General features: G+C 41.6%; 1 protein-coding gene across 4 annotated transcripts in view; it reads left to right on the top strand.

Moving 5' to 3' along the window:
- The window catches only part of ZNF532 (zinc finger protein 532), a 106,935-nt gene that overhangs the window by 56,655 nt on the left and 32,035 nt on the right, over positions 1-18,245 (top strand). For all 4 annotated transcript variants that reach the window (XM_047767038.1, XM_047767039.1, XM_047767037.1 and 1 more), the window contains exons 5-8: positions 2,903-3,084; positions 7,139-7,315; positions 13,213-13,375; positions 17,748-18,029. In XM_047767038.1, coding sequence (XP_047622994.1) covers positions 2,903-3,084; positions 7,139-7,315; positions 13,213-13,375; positions 17,748-18,029 — 804 coding nt within the window. The remainder of the gene's footprint in view (positions 1-2,902; positions 3,085-7,138; positions 7,316-13,212; positions 13,376-17,747; positions 18,030-18,245) is intronic.

Here is an 18,245-nt window from a genome sequence, read left to right as displayed (position 1 = left end):
ATATCCCTACCGGCTCCCAATTTGTGTTTGTACTTCTGGACCTAAGGTGGGTAAGGAGCCTCAGCCAATGGAAATGGACGAGTGCAAATTCCTATAGCCAGTCAGTGGTTGTTGAAATGGGAGAGGAGGGGAAGGACTGCTAGATGCTCTCACAGAGCCCTGGGGCCACAGAGAACCACCCTACTGCAGTGCAGTGTGAGGGGAACGTGTGCCTTCTCCAAGAACCGCTGTTGATGTTGAAATGTTGGTACTTATGTGACCCTGTGACTCTCCTGTGTTTTTCATAGTCTTTGCAGTCAGCGATGTCTATTGTAAAGAATGCTTTAATTAATAAAACCTCTTCTTAAATTAATTGAATAATTTTTTTTTCTTTTTTGGCCACACCTGCCGCATATGGAAGTTCCCAGGCCTGGGATTGAATCCAAGCTGCAGCTGCAACCTATGTTGCAACTGCAGCAGTGCTGGTTCCTTAACCTGCTGCGTGGGGCCAGGGATCCAACAGGCCCTGCCACAGAGACAATGCCAGATCCTTTCCACTGCGCCACAATGGGAACTCCTAATTGAATAATTTTAATACTTATTTTAGTTAACCAGTTAGTAAGAAAGCCTGGAGTTTCCCACTATGCATTAGGGATCCTGCATTGCCACAGCTGTGATGTAGGTCACAGCTGCTGCTTGGATTCAATCTCTGGCCCAAGAACTTCCATGTGTTGGCAGGTGCAGTCAAAAAAAAGAAAAAAAAAAACAAAAACAAGATTGCTAATAAGAAAGCCCTTTCACCCATCAACTGTTTATGTAGTTATGTGTACTATAAGCATCCGAGCATCCAATAGGGAAGTGTGTTTAAGAAATTCGTTGAGAATTTTGTATGTATTGTGAAGGGTTTTGTTAACGTATCTTGATGAGGGATATTGTGAAAATTTTTAGGGAACACATACTTTGTTTTTAGGTTTCCTTTTTTCTTTTTGTTACTGTGTTTCCCTATGATAGAAGTGGTATAACCACATTCCTCTCCATGAAAGAGGTAGAGGGAATCACCTGTAATCCTAACAGTGGTCACCTGTGGCATTCAGGTGCATTTGCCAATACTCCCCGGCCCGTGTTTTTGTTTATTCCTGTAACCTCTATCCCACCCCTCCCTCGCCCTCTCCATCACAAGCCTTGGAATTATTCAGAGCCCTGTTCAAATCTCAAAATCTCATTTGCTCATCTGTAAAATGGAGATAATATTATCTACTTTATAGATTATTATGAGAATTCTATGAGATGATGTATCTAAATTTATCTATTTAAAGGACCTAGTTCCCCACTTGGTTCATAGTGGAATGGGCTCAATGCATTTGATACAAATAAATAAAATGTTTTGACTTTAGTGTAGAAAACATTGGTTTTATTCCTTAATAAGTGCAAGATATTCTAAGATGCCTGTGGAAATTCAGACATTATAATTCACTGCCTGGGATTAATGACTGTGTAGTAAAAGTGAGTAGAAGACCTTAGTTCAAAGAAACAGATGATTATCTCTGATAATGTAGATGTCACCAGGATCTTATAATTAATGCATCCTCTGATTGGTTTTCCTTGCTGTGGCTTGTTTTAACCTCTGGAAAATGTATTATCAGAAAAGGAATGCCATTTTTCAATGATGCTTAACACCATCAAAGGTGCCTGTAATGTTCTGTTTTGTGACTGCAATAAACATTTTATGGGATAAAATTTGTATTTTAGTCCTTTCAGGAGAGAACCAAGAAAGAATTTTCAAGTGAGTTTCTGATTTTCTTAGTTTTAAGTGCCTGAGAAATTTAAACCTACTTGCTTGATTCAAAAGGTAGAAGAAGAAAAGGTCTTTTTGAAATGTCATAACTCTGTTGTCAGTGTAAAAGAATATTTCAGTTTTAGCTGGAGTCTGTATTTCGAGGCTTTTACTGACTTTAGTAAAAGTTACTCATTTTAGAAGATAGTAAATGCTTGTTGCATGAATGTCCAAATAGTATTCAGACACATTTTACCTTGTGCTATGTTAAGTTTATTTTTGGAAGGGAAGTAATTAAGTCCTCCATTTTTATTTACTTTGAGTTTTTTGTGTTTTAAAAATATGCCCTGTTTAGTGCTTACATCTCAGGGGATAAAAAATATGTATTTCAGATTTTCCTGGTTGGTTAATGATGTAGAGCCTTTGCCAAAGAGGATTTCAGTCTCCGTTTTATTTTATATGCTATTAGATTTTAAGCTCTATGAATCTTCAATTTAATATTTAAATTTATGTATCTGAACTTGGTTCTTTGGTTTTAATCATTAATCATATAATGGCCAGTTCATCCATTTAAAGATCAAGTCATGTGCCAAAAAGAACAATTAATTGCTGTGGCCATTTTTTTTGCATTCCTGTACTTCACATCTCAAATAACTGAAGTGACAAAAAAGAAAAAAAGAAGGAAAGAAAGAAACAGGATTAGCTGCTAATTAATTTTTCTTATTTTGAAGAAATATTTTTGAGTTGTTGGAACTCTGACTATTGTCAAGATAGATGCCCATAAACTTGTACGTTAAGGATAAATATATTTTAAAGTAGATTTGCTAACATAATTTAAGAATACCTCTCCCTCCCACTAAAAAAATGTAAAAGTAACGAAATTGGAGCTCTACCTAAAGCTAACATTCTCTTTACATCATACTTTAGGATGAGCCTGACTACAAAGTACATATTATTTTTATTTTGCAGGGTAAAGCATTTTACAGTGATCATTTAACTTTCAGGTTTGCTTTTTCCTTGGGTTTAGAGTCAGTTATCATAGTATTCGAGATGATGGATGTATACTTATTTTGAGGTTTAACCAAGCTTCTTTGCATATTAGAAAATACTTCTTAGGACCAACCCTGTTTCCCCCTCTGGTTTATTTAGAAGACTTGCACTGTCTGCCAGATGCTGCTTCCTAACCAGTGCAGTTACGCATCTCACCAGAGAATCCATCAGCACAAATCTCCCTACACCTGCCCCGAGTGTGGGGCCATCTGCAGGTCGGTGCATTTCCAGACCCACGTCACCAAGAACTGTCTGCACTACACGCGGAGAGTTGGTTTTCGGTCAGTATATCATTCACTTCCGTGCAAGTAAAGCTCATTTGAGTCTAAGGTCACAGCATTATGAGTGGTCTTTGCACATCGTTTTCAGGGTCATACAGTGATACCTCGATTAACAGATCCTTTGGGAGCCTAGCTCACCCGTAGTAGAGTCGATCCGTTTGAATCCTTTAAGGTGGTATTGACCCTCTGGTCCACACAAAGCTGAGGGTAAATGGGGCCCGTCCTTCCAGGCAGAAGTGTGCATGTGGCAAGGCTTGGCTCTGATTGCCTGTCAGAGCCTTTACTTTCTGCACCCTTTCTAGCATACTTCGTTATCATGCTCTCTACGCATTAACCCCTGCAAGAATACCACGTATTTCTATACCTCTGAATACTTCCTCTCTTCTCATCAAAATGGAAAGGGACTGATGGTCTCTTACTTTTATTTTAGGATGTTGAAGGATCAGGTGTATGTCCTTTCCTACCCTCGCTCGTTGTGGAAGAGCCTGCTACTCCAGATCACCTTCCTTTACTTCTTCTTCTGTGTTTCCTGAGTCCAAGCTTCTCCCCTCATCTATGCACATCTGTGACCCCTTTCACTGCCTCTCTTAAGATTCTCAGATGTCTTTTTTTTTTTTTTTTAAGGGCCACACCTATGGCATATGGAGGTTCCCAGGCTAGGGGTTGAATCGGAGCTAGAGCTGCTGGCCTACACCACAACCACAGCAATACTGGATCTGATTACCGTGACCTACACCACAGCTCACAGTAACACCAGATTCTTAACGCACTGAGTGAGGCCAGGGATCGAACCTGCATCCTCATGGATACTAATTGGGTTCCTTAACTGCTGAGTCACAGCGGGAACCCCCTCAGATGTGTCTTTTACAACCTCTACAAACCTAATGTTAGTTTAGCTAGTATTGAGTGATTTGTATTTGAACTTGAACCTCCACTTGGTGACCTTCTGAAATGCTCTCCTGTACCTTTTATATTTTTGACCTGATGCAGGTCCTACCAAGAAAACACATCATTGATACACATTGTCTTTGTTAATAGAGGTATTACTGTATTGTGTGTTTATGTTAAACTTCAGTGTTTGGTTGCCCGGTATTATTAATGTGAGACTGTTAATATACAGTGTATTTTTTTGTTCTAATACAGTTAAAATATTTTACAAAAGTGAAGTCCATATGGTATGATTTAACAGGTGTTTAATGGATTGGGATCTACCCTAGTAGAAAACTTTTGGTTAGGAGATTTAGGAACCAGGGCTTTTTTTTTTTTTGGTCTTTTGTTCTTTTAGGGCCACACCCAAGGCATATGGAGGTTCCCAGGCTAGGGGTCTAATTGGAGCTGTTGCTGCCAGCCTGCGCCACAGCCACAGCAATGCCAGATTGGAGCCATGTCTGCAACTGACACCACAGTTCACAGTAACGCCAGATCCTTAACCCACTGAGCAAGGCCAGGGATCGAACCTGCAACTTCATGGTTCCTAGTTGGATTCATTTCCGCTGTGCCACGACGGGAACTCCTGGAACCAGGGTTTTTTGTACCAGTTCTACCACTCATTGTGTGGTAACTCATGTGTTGTCTGTGGCATGGTGCCCTGCCGATAAAACTGGTGTGATGTTTGCCTCCATCTCCAGCAGCTGGGGTTTAGCAGCCCCTAGATCCTCCTTTTTGGCTTTTTAGTTTTCCCCCCATTTTTTTTTTTTTTTTAAACCATAGGAGTGTCTCTGACCCAGCTCCCATGCTGACATGGTCATCTCCTAGTTCAGTGTGCCTTTGCCTTGTTCACTGTCTTCTTGATCATATTGCATCTCCCAAGGATTGAGGGGATCGATCACTTTTAGCTTCTGGTTGGTCGATTTGGTGAAAGTCAAGTTTTTCTCTGAATTTTCCTGCTTCTTGACCCACTGGATCTGTATCTGGAAGGGGGAATTATAATTGTATACTGTAAATATTTTTTTCTTCCATTTTTGGCTCCCCCATGGCATGTGGAGCTCCTGGGCTAGGGATTGGATCCGAACTGCTGCAGATAACATTGCGCCACAGTGAGAACACCTATGAAGTTTTTTTGTTTTTTTTTTTAATAAAAAAAAAAAATGAAGAGAAACCTAATTGGTTCCCAGAACACCAAGGACTTCAGCTATATTAAATATTTATTCATAGACTGGATTTTTTAATAGCATTAGGATGCTGTATGAACCCTTCAAATTCTGCATCTATTTGTCTTTCTTACTTATATTCTGTATTGGTGTTGGTTACCCATGAGGCTTTTCTTCTACTTGTAGGCAGTCTTTCTCGTTAAGGTCTTTTGAAATTTTGTACCTTCCTCCCTCACATTAAAGAGGGCTTTCCTTTGGCCTCCATGCTGCTCTTTGGACCAAGCCTTAGCCACCTCCTTAATCAGCTGTTGATTCTCTAGCCTCATGTTTATTTTCTTAAGGATTAAATCTTCTCATTCCAGGCAACTTCAGAGAATTAGCCCTTCTTTGATGTTTTGCCCTTTTGAGTTCCACCTTTCTACTTTTTTTTTTTTTAGCACCTTTCTACTTTTGATTGGAAAAATATTTTGTTTATGATTCATGATGTAGCAGATCCTTTCCTTTGACTAATAGTTATTAACCCATCTAGTTTTGTTTTATGTAGCTTCCTCCTTCATAGTAATCATTGGCTTCCGGGGTTGGGAAGGGCTAACACGTCACGTAGTCCAACTTTTCTCATTTTACCAATGAGAAACTGGCCCAGAGAGGATCAGTACCCTATTCAAGACAACCCAAGTTCAAGTTAACTCAAAATAGTTTGTGTGCTTGGGTGGTTTTATTGCCTAAAATAGTAGGTCAAGTAGATAGGACAGAGGAGCTTTCCTTATTTATTCTCTATTGTGATTTAGTTCTTTTAATGTATATGCTATCGAACATTATGCCGTAAGTCATTTAAAATGCTAAGGTGTTAATCATGATTTTTATAAAATGCTCTCAAAGCTTAACACAACATGCTTTATAGAACACGTGCAATTCAGAGCGTGCTACTCTTGTGCAACTTTGGAAACAGCTCCATGCATTCTGGGGGAGATTCTAAGAACAGAGGTAGCCTAGGTTGACTAGACGACCTTGAGCGCTGCCCTGGAAGGCAGCCCTGTCTGCGTTCTTCTTCTCCAGGTCAGTTCTCACAGTCACATGCAGGAACATGTGTTGTCTGCCAGGTGTGTGCAAAGGTCAAGAGAGACCACTCTCAAATAATTTTCAGGTGTGAGCACAGAAGGACGACAAGGCGACTAAATGGATGGAATGTAAAGGTGGTGGGAGTCCCTGTGTGAAAACGATGAGGTTGGGGAGAAATGTCTCTTAAGTTTTCAGGTTTGCTTCTGGAAGACTAGTTGAGTGAGGGGTGAGTTCATCATTGTATTATTAGAAATTCGAGGAGAGGTTCGCCAGAAAGCTTGGTTTTTCAGAAGTTTATCATTCATGTCATTTCTTAAATACAAGTGTACTTGAATTGAATTTCCAGGCAACACACCCACTAGGTGCTTGACCTCTGAAGCCTCCAGGTACCTTCATAGCCTCAGTGTGTACAGGCACAGTGGCCATGGCTTTGGAGCCAGTACTCATAGGTTGCTTTGTGCCCCTTGGTCAATGGCCTATAGGATTAGACAGCATAGATTTCTTCTGCTGGAATGCCATTGGGTGCAGGGAAGAGGAAGGAGCCTCATGTGGGAGTCTTCTCAGAGCCAGGAGTCACAGGGTCTTCTGTGCTCCAGCCTCGCCAAGGCCTCACCGTCCACTGGTCTCACCACAGTCTGGGGTCTGGACATTCATTCCTCGAAATTAGAAAGATGCTCAAAAATAGTCCATTGGAGTTTCATTTTTCTTCTTCATGATATTCCTTCTCAAATGTATAAAAATAATTTGATCTGTTATAAATAGAAAAAAGCCAAACACTTTCAAAAAACCATAAAAAAAATCTAGAAAGGCTATTTAAAACATGTTCATTTTACCCAGTTGTACACAGTTAAGTTGCACATGTCTAATGGTCTCGTGCTAACGACCGTGTGTTTATTTTCTAACAGATGTGTACATTGCAATGTTGTGTACTCTGATGTGGCCGCACTGAAGTCTCACATTCAAGGTTCTCACTGTGAAGTCTTCTACAAGTGTCCTATTTGTCCAATGGCATTTAAATCTGCCCCAAGTACACATTCTCATGCCTACACACAGCATCCTGGCATCAAGATAGGAGAACCAAAGTAAGTCATGCCGCCTTTCAACTTTTACTCTGCTCCTTTATTAGTGATGTAGAGGAAGTGATAGTTCTGCGGGATAAAGTTTCAAATATGAGGAATGATGCCACTGTGCAGATTCTGATGCTTTGTGAAGTACAGCTCATATCTCCTAACTCCCTACACTTTTCAGTTCCATCTAGGTGAAGTCTTTGTCCAAAAATGTCACTTACTTTTTATGCATTTATTGTCACTTTTTGCTAAACAAGTGAATCTTTATCAATTTTGTTCTAAGATGATTTTAATAGGTTCTTGGAAGACTAAAAAACTGTCACCTTTCAGTTTTTCCATAGTTTCTTTCTATAAGGATACGTTTTTCATAGTAACGTTTATAAGAAGTCAACTTACGACACGATTTCTGAATTTAAATTCATAGCCAATCTGAGTCCTTGATTAGTAAACATAAATTTCATGTTTGTCTTAATCTCGCTCTTAATTTTGTCAGTGTTTGCCTTGTTGAGTCTTCAGTCCTAATGTGGTGTTTCAACAGACAGTTGTGGGTTCCCCACCTTGAGTGGAAGAGCCTAGCCAAGGGGAGGGGAGAGGGCACTGAAAGCAGAATCCTGCCACCCCTCCCACCCGCCCAGCTGCGTGACCTTAGGCTGCACCAGCCCCTGTAAAATGAGGATCTTGCTTACGTCCCAGGGTTTGTGTGGGGACAGAGTGGGATTACATTAAAATGCACAGCACCTGACCCCCTGGAGGACCTGTGACATCTGGAGGGCCCGTGGCCTTGGCCTTCTCCCTGCTTCCTTGGCTCCTTGTGCACCGAGCCCCGGATTAGATGCCCAGGCTGATGTCCATTTTCTTCTGTGTTATTTACGGCAATGTGGAATTTGATGATTATGTGAGGCTCGACTTGCTGCCTGAAACCTCTTGGTGTGTTTTTGTCTAACTGTATAAATAGGGGAGTATGAGGGGGAAAACAGGCAGGTATGCCATGTTAGGTATGTCTGGCTTTAATGTAACATTTAGTTTGAGGGAAATGCTATTGGTTAAACATGGTAGAAGTGACCGTTTACTAAAAAATCTCAGTGAAATGTTACTCTAATAGGCCCTTAACTCTCATCTTTGTAGATCTTCAGAATGAAACACATTAAATTAGGGGTCCACATGCACCCTGGTGTCTTGATGCTGAAGGCAGACATCAGTGAATTTTAGTTAAACAGCCTTCAGTGTTCCTGGTTGTGAGGCTTCTGGACACTAGCATAGTCTCCACTCCCCACCCTGTGATTATAGTTTTTGACTTGTTTTTTTATTCAAATAAATAAAACTTTATTCCCTGGATTGTGTATGAAATCCGGAACAGTAGCTGTTATTTGGGAATACAGTGCAGCAAGTGATTAAAGTAAACTAAAACAATATTCCTCAAATTTGAGTAATGGACAGGAAAAAATTATCCCAGTATTTTCTTAAAATTTTTTTTCTACTATGATGGTTCTTTAACAAGTGCAAGCCCAAAGACAGGCATTAACAACTGTGTTTTAAACTATGAAACCAAAACCGATTTACCTGTGAAATACAGCAAAACTACCAGACCAGTGAACTGAGTTAATAGCACTAATTCAGGGTGAGGGCCAGTGCTTAGATGAGTCAAGTCTGCACTGCAGCAGCAGCAGCAGCAGCAGGTGCCGCTCCTTGGGCCTGGTGGTCTGTCACCCAGTTCTGCAGCTGCCTTGGGGTCATGCTTCCCCTGCTGCCTTTCCTTATGCAGATTCCTGTAAAGCCTTGTGTGGTGCCAGAGGCCAGTTGGCCTGCATTCAACCCAGAAGCTTCTTTTGACATCAAATCTCCATTCTATTGAAGATAGCCCCCAAAATAAAGTAGTCCCCATTCTAGTAGAACCTCAGGCTCAAAATCTCCTGGCAGCATTTGGTTAACAGGGGGGGGGGGGGTTATGCAAATGACTTAAAATTGTTCAAATGATTTATATGAATTTTTAAAGATCAGTATAAAAATACCCTCACCCCCATCTTCTTAGAGAATATATGCAAGTCTGAAAATCTACCCCTGAAGACCTGCAGTCTCAGTACCTCAACCTGTAAAGCGCAACCTAAGATTTTCATTTCCCAAACGTTTATGTATGTAGTGTTTCCTGTACCTTCCTTGATTTCTGATGAACCTGCAATTTCTTTGGCTGCTTTGTCCTTCCTTCTCTTTGCCTCTTCTGAATGTATATAAGTAGAGAAATGAGGATTTCGAAGTAAAGAGTGGTGTCAGAGATGGAGATTTGGAACAAGTCCCTAAGAAATAAAAGAGTGCAGAGCTGTAAGAGCAGCATGGCAGAGGACTCTGATTCAGATGAAGCTGAGCTTGAAGCACGGCCCTGGGATACACAGGGCATCAAGCAGATTCTCTGATCTCTGAGTCTGTGTCCCATCTGCAAGGGTCCATGGTGCAGACCCACCTCATGAGGTGTGGGAGTGTGCCCTGATGGTGCTTTGTACCTGGCTGGACTCAGTGGTGATGGGGGTGGTTGGCAGCGGTTTCAAGCTTAGAATCCTTTATTCATTGGTTTTTATATTCATTTCAAGTGTAGCACCCTGTCCCAACCGACTGAGTATTTGGGTTTAGCTTTTAAATTCTTTTTTCCCACCCACCTTCCATTTTCCCTCCCCTCCCTCCATCTCCCCACCCCTTTCCTTTCTAGGCATTGCCCCCTCCTTTGTTATAGCCCCATTAACCGGCCAGTCGCCGCTCAGTCTCATGTTGGGATCAAGTCATATTCTTAGGTTCAGTTTTCACAGTAACTCCCGGGCCAGTCCCATCCCCCAGGCATCTGGTCACACTGAACCTCTCATGTCCCCGTCGTGCTATGCCCACGTGAACTCTGCCTTTGTATGAACTGTTCTCACTGTGTTGAATGCCTTCCCTCCTCTCCACCTGCCAGTCTCCTGTGGTTCTTTGCTGCAGTGAAGTTGGAGAGTCTGCTCTGTGTTCATGGTCTCTCACTGTCTCTGAGGTTCATGGTACCTTTGCATCCCCTTCACCTGAATCCCCCAATTGTTAGCATTTCTGAGAATTGCTTCATCCTTTTATTTTTTCTCCATGTATTGCTCTCTCGTTCTCCTATTTAGGGATAATGGGGCATCATAACAAATATTTGAGTGTGTTCTCCTCTCCTCCCCAAAAGGACACATGTATGTTATTATCTCCATCTAGCCTCCCAGCTAGGAGCCAGTGTGGATTATTAATATTACTCCAATTTGTAGATCCTGTTAATGTTTCACAAATTGTTGAGGCGTTGTCTTTTCTTTCTTCCTTCCTTCCTTCCTTCCTTCCTTCCTTCCTTCCTTCCTTCCTTCCTTCCTTTTTTTCTTTTCTGGTACAAAATCCAGTCCAGGGGCACATTTTGCATTTAATTGTCCTGCTTCATCAGTGTGCTTCCATCTGGAAGAGCCCCTCAGTACCCCCACACCACCCTTACCCCACCCCTCATCCACCAGAGGATATTGGCCCTGCATTCTGAGAATAGGCCTCCTTCCTGGTCCCTGATTTCTCATAGCTCAACTTAGGGCATGAATCTTCTCCTCAGATCCCAGGGGAAACAACTAGTGCCTACTTGTCCTTCCAGGGAGGTTATCCCCCCCATCATCTAGTCAAGTGGTATCTGCCAGATTTCTGCACTGTGAGGTCAGCATTTACCCCTGGGTGTTTGTTAGTGGTTTGTGGGGCATATTTCAGCATTATACCAACAACCTGTTCCTCAGGTTTTCCCAGGAAAATGCTGGAGTACATGGATTACCCTGTTTTAGATTTTCTTTGCTGTTTGGTAGAAGGCAACAGAGCAAAACAAAGCCTGGAAGGAATGTAGCATGAGTGAAACAAGCCGTTTGTCTTGAAATAGTTATTTATGAAAATGTAAGCATAGAGTCCTGAGAAAATTCTTAGCCCAGCTAGCAAATCTTAGTTCTTTTCTTGAGGCTGTTATTTTTTTTCTCTTATTGCTATGTGCTAATTACAGAAAAATCAGGAAATATAAGCGAGCAAAAACAATAAAAAAGAATAAGGGTATTGCCATTCAGCAGAGATTTATGTCTACTGTTTCTTTTCTGTGCTTGTAAAAAATGTGATCCTATCCTACGTACTTATTACCTGTTTTTTTAATTTGCATGAAGATCATTTCATGTCATTAGTGTATGTCTGCACCATAACTTTAAAAAATTCATACAGTATTGCTCTTATTTAACTACGTCTATTCCTGGACGTCTGGGCTGTCTCCAGCCCTAAGCTATTTCAGGCAGTGAGGAAATGCATGCCTTTGTCACACCTGGTATCGTTACCAAGGACAGGTTGTTAAAGCACCACTTTTAGGCTGAATGAGGAAGTCAGGCAAAGCCTTGTCTGATCTTAAAAAATACCCTATTCCACAATCAAGTCTGCTTGTCCCCTGTGTCAGGGTAACTGGCATGTCAAGACCTTCTAAAAACATGTGTCACTCATGCCCATTAAATTTATAAATCTCATGTGGAAAAAGAGAGCAGAGTTAAATGTGTAACTTTCTGACAGAGAAGTTCATAGTGAGGTCTGAAGGTGGTATGTGCTTTTAAGACCATGTGAGGAAGGATAAGCGGCTTCAAGAGGAAAGGCCACTTTCCTATTTAGCTTTGCTGCCAAAACATCAAACGGAAACTCAGCTTTTCCTTTCTCATCTGGCTCATACCTTCCGTCTGTGTTTCTGTGCCATTTTCCTAAATTGCTCTTTAGGATTCTTTGTGCCTGTGCGCCTGGTTCTTCAGAGGAGACACAGGGGTCCCTGGGGCAGTGACCCATCGAATTCCCAGAGGCAGAGGTCGGGAGCCGGGAGGCCAGGTCCTTTCACTCTCCCAGGCAGCTCCCACCTGGCGGCCAGCGGGAAGTGTTGATGGTAAAGGAACTATGCCCAGAAGGTTCAGAGCTGCCGAATGCACTGAAGGAGGCTGCTTGGTAATAACATATTAGGTACGGAAATGGTTTGCAGCGGACAGCATTGAAACCATTTAGAGCACAATAGACATTCAAGTGTTGAAGCAACATTTGATTTGTGGAATTTCTTTTATGCTTCTTTATTTTCATGTATAATCGCTTCCTGGCACAGGGCTTTCAGTGTTAAGAACAGGTACAGAGATGTTGACATTCAAGTGTAAAACTGCTACTGCCTCTGAAAGAAAACTCAGCAACAGGTAATAGCGTGCTCAGGCAGTAGAGTCGTGTGGGCCTGCTTGGTTCATCAATCAAATTCTCTTTCAAGTCAGGGTGCCACCATCGGGCTGTGTTCCTTGTCTGATCTTTAAGACTATGCTGCCCCCTCCCCCCAAAATCAAGGATGCTTTTGCTCTGTGTTAAAGTAACCCAAAAGCAAAGACCTTGTAAAGATGTTACAGCTGTACCAGTAGTAAGATGACTTCTAAACAAATGTGGTTGAGTGCACCTTGGCCCAAAATGTTAAGATTGAGCTACTTGATGCCAACTACCTTTGAAAGTTTGTTTCAGGGAGTTCCCTTCCTGGCTCAGTGCTAACAAACCTGGCTAATATCCATGAGGACACAGGTTTTATCCCTGGCCTAGCTCAGTGGGCTAAGGATCCAGCTTTGCCGCGGTGTAGTCGAAGATGCGGCCTGGATCTTGCGTGGCTGTGGCTGTGGTGTAGGCCAGCAGCTACAGCTCCACTTCAGCCCTTAGCCTGGGAACTTCCATATGCCACGAGTGCGGTCCTTAAAAAAAAAAGAAAGTTTGTTTCAAAGCTAAACCGTTTTGTTCTTTTTATTGCCTTTGTGTGTTCTTGCTGTGCTTCTGCCTTCTGAATCCTTGGATGTGAAGTAGTCGTTCCATGGGCTTGAGAGATGAGGCCTGATTGACATTTCCCTACACCTCTTCTGTTTTAGAATTATATATAAGTGTTCCATGTGCGACACTGTATTTACCCTACAAACTCTGCTGTATCGCCACTTTGATCAACACATCGAAAACCAGAAGGTGTCTGTTTTCAAGTGTCCAGACTGCTCTCTTTTATATGCACAGAAGCAACTCATGATGGACCATATCAAGGTGTGTGCGCATCTCTCATGTCCTTTAAATTGATTGCAGATCCATTCATTGTTCATTAAATCAAGGCTGAGCTGCAGATGGTGATAAAGCATTTGCGCTGTTGAGGGAAGGGATGGATGCTGGTTGTTGGTAACGAGCGGTTTATAATGTGCTGTCATCATAAGTTCACTTGACTGAGGGATGCTTTTTATTCCTGAGTCTGATCTGCATACCATGTGAAGAATCAGTGCAAACTAAAAAATGCATGCCCTGACTATAAAAGGATAATAAAGTTTTAGGGGTCCCCCCATAAGTGAAATGATGACTGTGAAGTTTACTTTTTTAAGAACTTGGTGTTATGTTTCTAGGATTTAGAAATAGACAGGTACTCTCATGAGTTATGTTAATTCATATAAATATGAATTAAATGTTTAGACAAATGAAGGTGTTCCTTTGAAATTGCTTAAGCAGTTAATTGATGCCCCTGGAGTTCCCGTTGTGGTACAACAGAAACGAATCCGACTAGAAACCATGAAGTTGCAGGTTTGATCCCTGGCTCGCTCAATGGGTTAAGGATCCGGCGTTGCCGTGAGCTGTGGTGTAGGTTGAAGACGAGGATGGGATCTGGTGTTGCTATGGCTCTGGCGCCGGCTGGCAGCCACAGTTCCGATTAGACCTCTAGCCTGGGAACCTCCATATGCCTCGGGTGCGGCCCTAAAAGGACGAAAAAAAAAAACCCCAAAATTGGTGCCCCTGGATCTTTTACCCTTTTTTTTTTCTTTGCTGTCAATGTTGCATGTAAATCAACAGTCAATTATATATCCAGAATGTCTAGCACTGTATCTGGCACCTGTTGGGTGTTCAGTTAATGAAATGAGTAAATATCCAATTTGAAGGACCCACTCTCCAACCCCCACCCCAAATCTCTTTACAGCCTTTTGAGCTCAGTAAGGGCAGGGCTTAGTCCTAGCCTCTTAACTGTTCACTGTGAGAGGTTAAGCAATTTCATTGCTGTGTCATTAGATAATATGCATCAGCTCTCAGAGATTAAAGTGACTTGCTTTTTAAAAAAGAGAAACAGCAGATCCATTATTACCACCATCTCAGCCTTTCTTTCTCTTAGTTTTTCTTTTTTTAAATATACTCTACAGAAAAGGTCAGTTTAAAGAGCAGATCAAGTCTCTAGATTATTCTGATCTCATGTTAGTTAAATGAATGGACTGTTAATCCTTGAAATTCCTTGAAATTCCCTCTGTCGAACATGAAGCATAACTGGAAAGGACTTGAAACCTCTGGGAGAGGCTGCACATCAGAAGCCAGGTGAAGGCAGTGACAGTGCAGCATTACTGGGTTGAATAAAATGCATGGGAGAAATGCTTCATCCTTCTCACTTCAAGTACAGTAAAATCCTCTTAAGATGTTTTAAAGGTTTTTACTAAAATTATAAAACTGTCTTGACAAATACTTAATAAATGACCTGGAAAAACTGAAAATTGCTAATAAAACCATAAAGACATTGGTATCAGACCCAAATATTGTAAGTGTACTCTATGTGCGGCTGGTGGGGCACAAGGAAAAGAAAGAAAAGTTGCTTCTTCAGAGGCTTTTAAGGTATTTGCTGTCTGGAACTCATCTTTACCTCCGGAAGTGGGGTCATCCGACTTTGTGGTTAGGGTCTTCTTGTGTTAATAGTGAATTTGGAGGAATACAAGGTTCCAAGAAATAGAGACTGAAGAGGAATGATAAAATCCTGTGGTCACGAGGAAAGAATTGTTTTTATTCATCTGAACCTTTAAGAGACTACACGATACGAAAACAGTGGCAATGCTCACTTGTGTTCTTATTTCAAGTATGTTCTATATGTTCTAAAATATTATCCTGCCTTTTTGTGTTTGGGAATAGGTAAGAATAATGACAGTTTTAGGGGCACTGTGGTTTTGTTTTTACTTTTTAAGTTATGTATCCAACTTGTGAATTTACTTACATTGACTAATACCTGTGCTAGTCACCTTTTCATGAGGAAAAAATTAAGAGAAGGGAGTCCATAAACAGTGTGTCTCCACATGTGTATTTATTTAGAGGTAGATTTTTATTTTTATTTTATTTAGAGGTAGATAGTTTAATACAATCTGTATCATTGTTCCACCAAAAGGACCCCTGGGCTCCATGTTGTCATCTGTATTTAAAGTAAACTTTCAGGTTGCAGTCATTCAGATTATTTAGTATTACAGAAGCTAAGGAAACACCTATTCCAGAAGAATTAAGCTGTATTTCTCTTATTAAAAAAAGACATTCATCTGTGATAAATGATCTTATTTTTACTTACAGTGTAAAAACACAATGAGTAAATTAGAAATTGTCGTTTTTGCACACATGTTCCATCGCTCTGTTGTCACAGCAGAACTTTTTGCTGGTTTTTTGGAGTTTCTGTAGCACAGTAAGGTCATCTTAGGATACTTTGATACTTTACTCTGTTTTCAACTTTTTAGTTAGAAAAAATGCATTTGCCTAGGAACTTTGGAGAGTTTATTTTCTTTGGGCTTTAAATGGTTAAGAATGTAGAAACTTGGCTTCTGTTTGGAAAAAGGCCATGTAAACAGAGAGGCCTTTACCCTGCATGGTGGAAAAGAAGCACATGGACAGTTTTTGGCCATCGAGAGGTCACATCTTAGGCCAGATTTTCTCTTTGCAAAGGCACATTAGACATTCCACTCAAACCCTTTTTATAGGCCAGTTAAATGATTATCTGAGGAGAACTGTAACCTCTGCTCAGGAGGAAATTATAGAACCCCCTTTATGCCCTCTGGGGTAAGACAGCATTGAAGAAGGTTGACTAATTCTTGGTACTGTTTAGAGGAGAGCCTGCCTTGGGAGAAGGTTGCTGGTGAGTTTGCTGAAGGAAGGCTTCTTACCTGAACACTCAGAAGAGTAGGGAGCTGAGGCTTTGTGACCCAGGGGACTAGCTGAACTAACACAAGTTAGGAAATTGAGGAGCTCAGAGGCTACTGATAAGAGAAGGCCCTACCTAAAGATAAACTGTACATTGAGGCACAGACATTTTTTTTTTTTTGCTCCTTTTCTTTTTTTGGACTCTGGGCTTCTAGAATGCAAAGAAAATAAAAACCAAAGTTAGCTGGTTTTCAGAATCAAATTACACTGGTTTTACTCCAGTAGAATTTGAACTCCTGTGAGTTTAAGTTGAGACTCTTGAGGCTACTATTTTTTTTTGTTTTTTTGTCTTTTTAGGGCCGAACCCATGGCATATGGAGGTCCCAGGGTAGGGGCCCAATTGGAGCTGTAGCCACCGGCCTACACCACAGCTCACAGCAACGCCGTATCCTTAACCCACTGAGCGAGGCCAGGGATTGAACCCTCGTCCTCATGGATGCTAGTTTCGTTTGTCAACTGATGAGCCCCATGGGGAACTCTGAGGCTGCTATGATCTTTTTTTTTTTTTTGTCTTTTTGCTATTTCTTTGGGCCGATCCCGCGGCATATGGAGGTTCCCAGGCTAGGGGTCGAATCGGAGCTGTAGCCACCGGCCTACGCCAGAACCACAGCAATGCAGGATCCGAGCCGTGTCTGCAACCTACACCACAGCTCACGGCAACGCCGGATCGTTAACCCACTGAGCAGGGGCAGGGACCGAACCCGCAACCTCATGGTTCCTAGTTGGATTCGTTAACCACTGCGCCACGACGGAACTCCTGCTATGATCATACACAGGCAATCTAAGAAGGCTTTTTGAGCAGCTACTATGTATAGTCCACCCATCTGGGTGCTATCGTAAGAAGGGATGGATTGGGATAGGGTGTGGAGAGATTTAAAGTACCAAAATTCCCCTCAGCAAAACTGCAAACTGTTAGAAATATTCCAAGAATGTGGAAGGCATTTGGGGAGGGGGAAAGGTTTGCTATTGTCAGATGGGTTTCAGGTATTTGTGAAAGTGGCTTAACTAAGGGTCTTGAACACCTACCCTTATTGTATTCTAGCCTGTTTAAACATTTCTGGGTAAATGTGAAAGGAAGATGTTCTTCCCCAGAAATGGCCTGTTGTGCAGAGAACTTAGTGGTACACGGGGGGAGGGTAAAATGGCAGGAATGATTTGGACTCCATACAGAAGTCTTTCTTACAGAATTTTAAAATGGCCCAAAGAAACTTTTAAAATTATTTGAAACTAGAAACACATAACTTATAGCAACCGTAAAAGTTAATATCCCTGCGTTTCTTTTTAAGTGTATTTTACTTAGGTTTTCTTCTTGGTATATTAAGAAATATTTCTGGATGAATATAAAATTGTATTGGAATGTACATAATGTAGGAAACTAGTCCACGTGTGCATTCTTTTAGTGGTGTGACTTGTGAAAGATTTTTCTTTTCTTTTTATAACATAGTCTATGCATGGAACATTGAAAAGTATTGAAGGGCCTCCAAACTTGGGTATAAACTTGCCTCTGAGCATTAAGCCTACAACTCAAAATGCAGCAAATCAAAACAAAGAGGACACCAGATCCATGAACGGGAAAGAGAAATTGGAAAAGAAATCCCCATCACCTGTGAAAAAGTCAGTGGAACCCAAGAAAGTGGCCAGTCCTGGATGGACGTGTTGGGAGTGTGACCGCCTGTTCACGCAGAGAGATGTTTACATTTCCCACGTGAGGAAGGAGCACGGGAAGGTAAGTGACAAGGGAAAGACTGCCTGTCAGTGCCAGGAGGACCCTGGACTGACAGGCCTCCAAGATGTGGGTTCTTGGCTCTGCTGGTAATGAGTAGGGTGACCTAGAAAAATCACTTGTTGTCTCTGAGCCTCAGTTTCTTGATCTGTGAAATGGACTTTCCAAGTCTTTTCAGTCTTGCTCTGATTTTGCTCATAACCACCTTCACCTCTGCCC

This window comes from Phacochoerus africanus, chromosome 2, assembly GCF_016906955.1.
Source record: "Phacochoerus africanus isolate WHEZ1 chromosome 2, ROS_Pafr_v1, whole genome shotgun sequence".
In the NCBI taxonomy this organism is placed as follows: Eukaryota; Metazoa; Chordata; class Mammalia; order Artiodactyla; family Suidae; genus Phacochoerus; species Phacochoerus africanus.
Note: the sequence above shows the minus strand (reverse complement) of the source record. Positions and strands in the feature narration are given on the sequence as shown.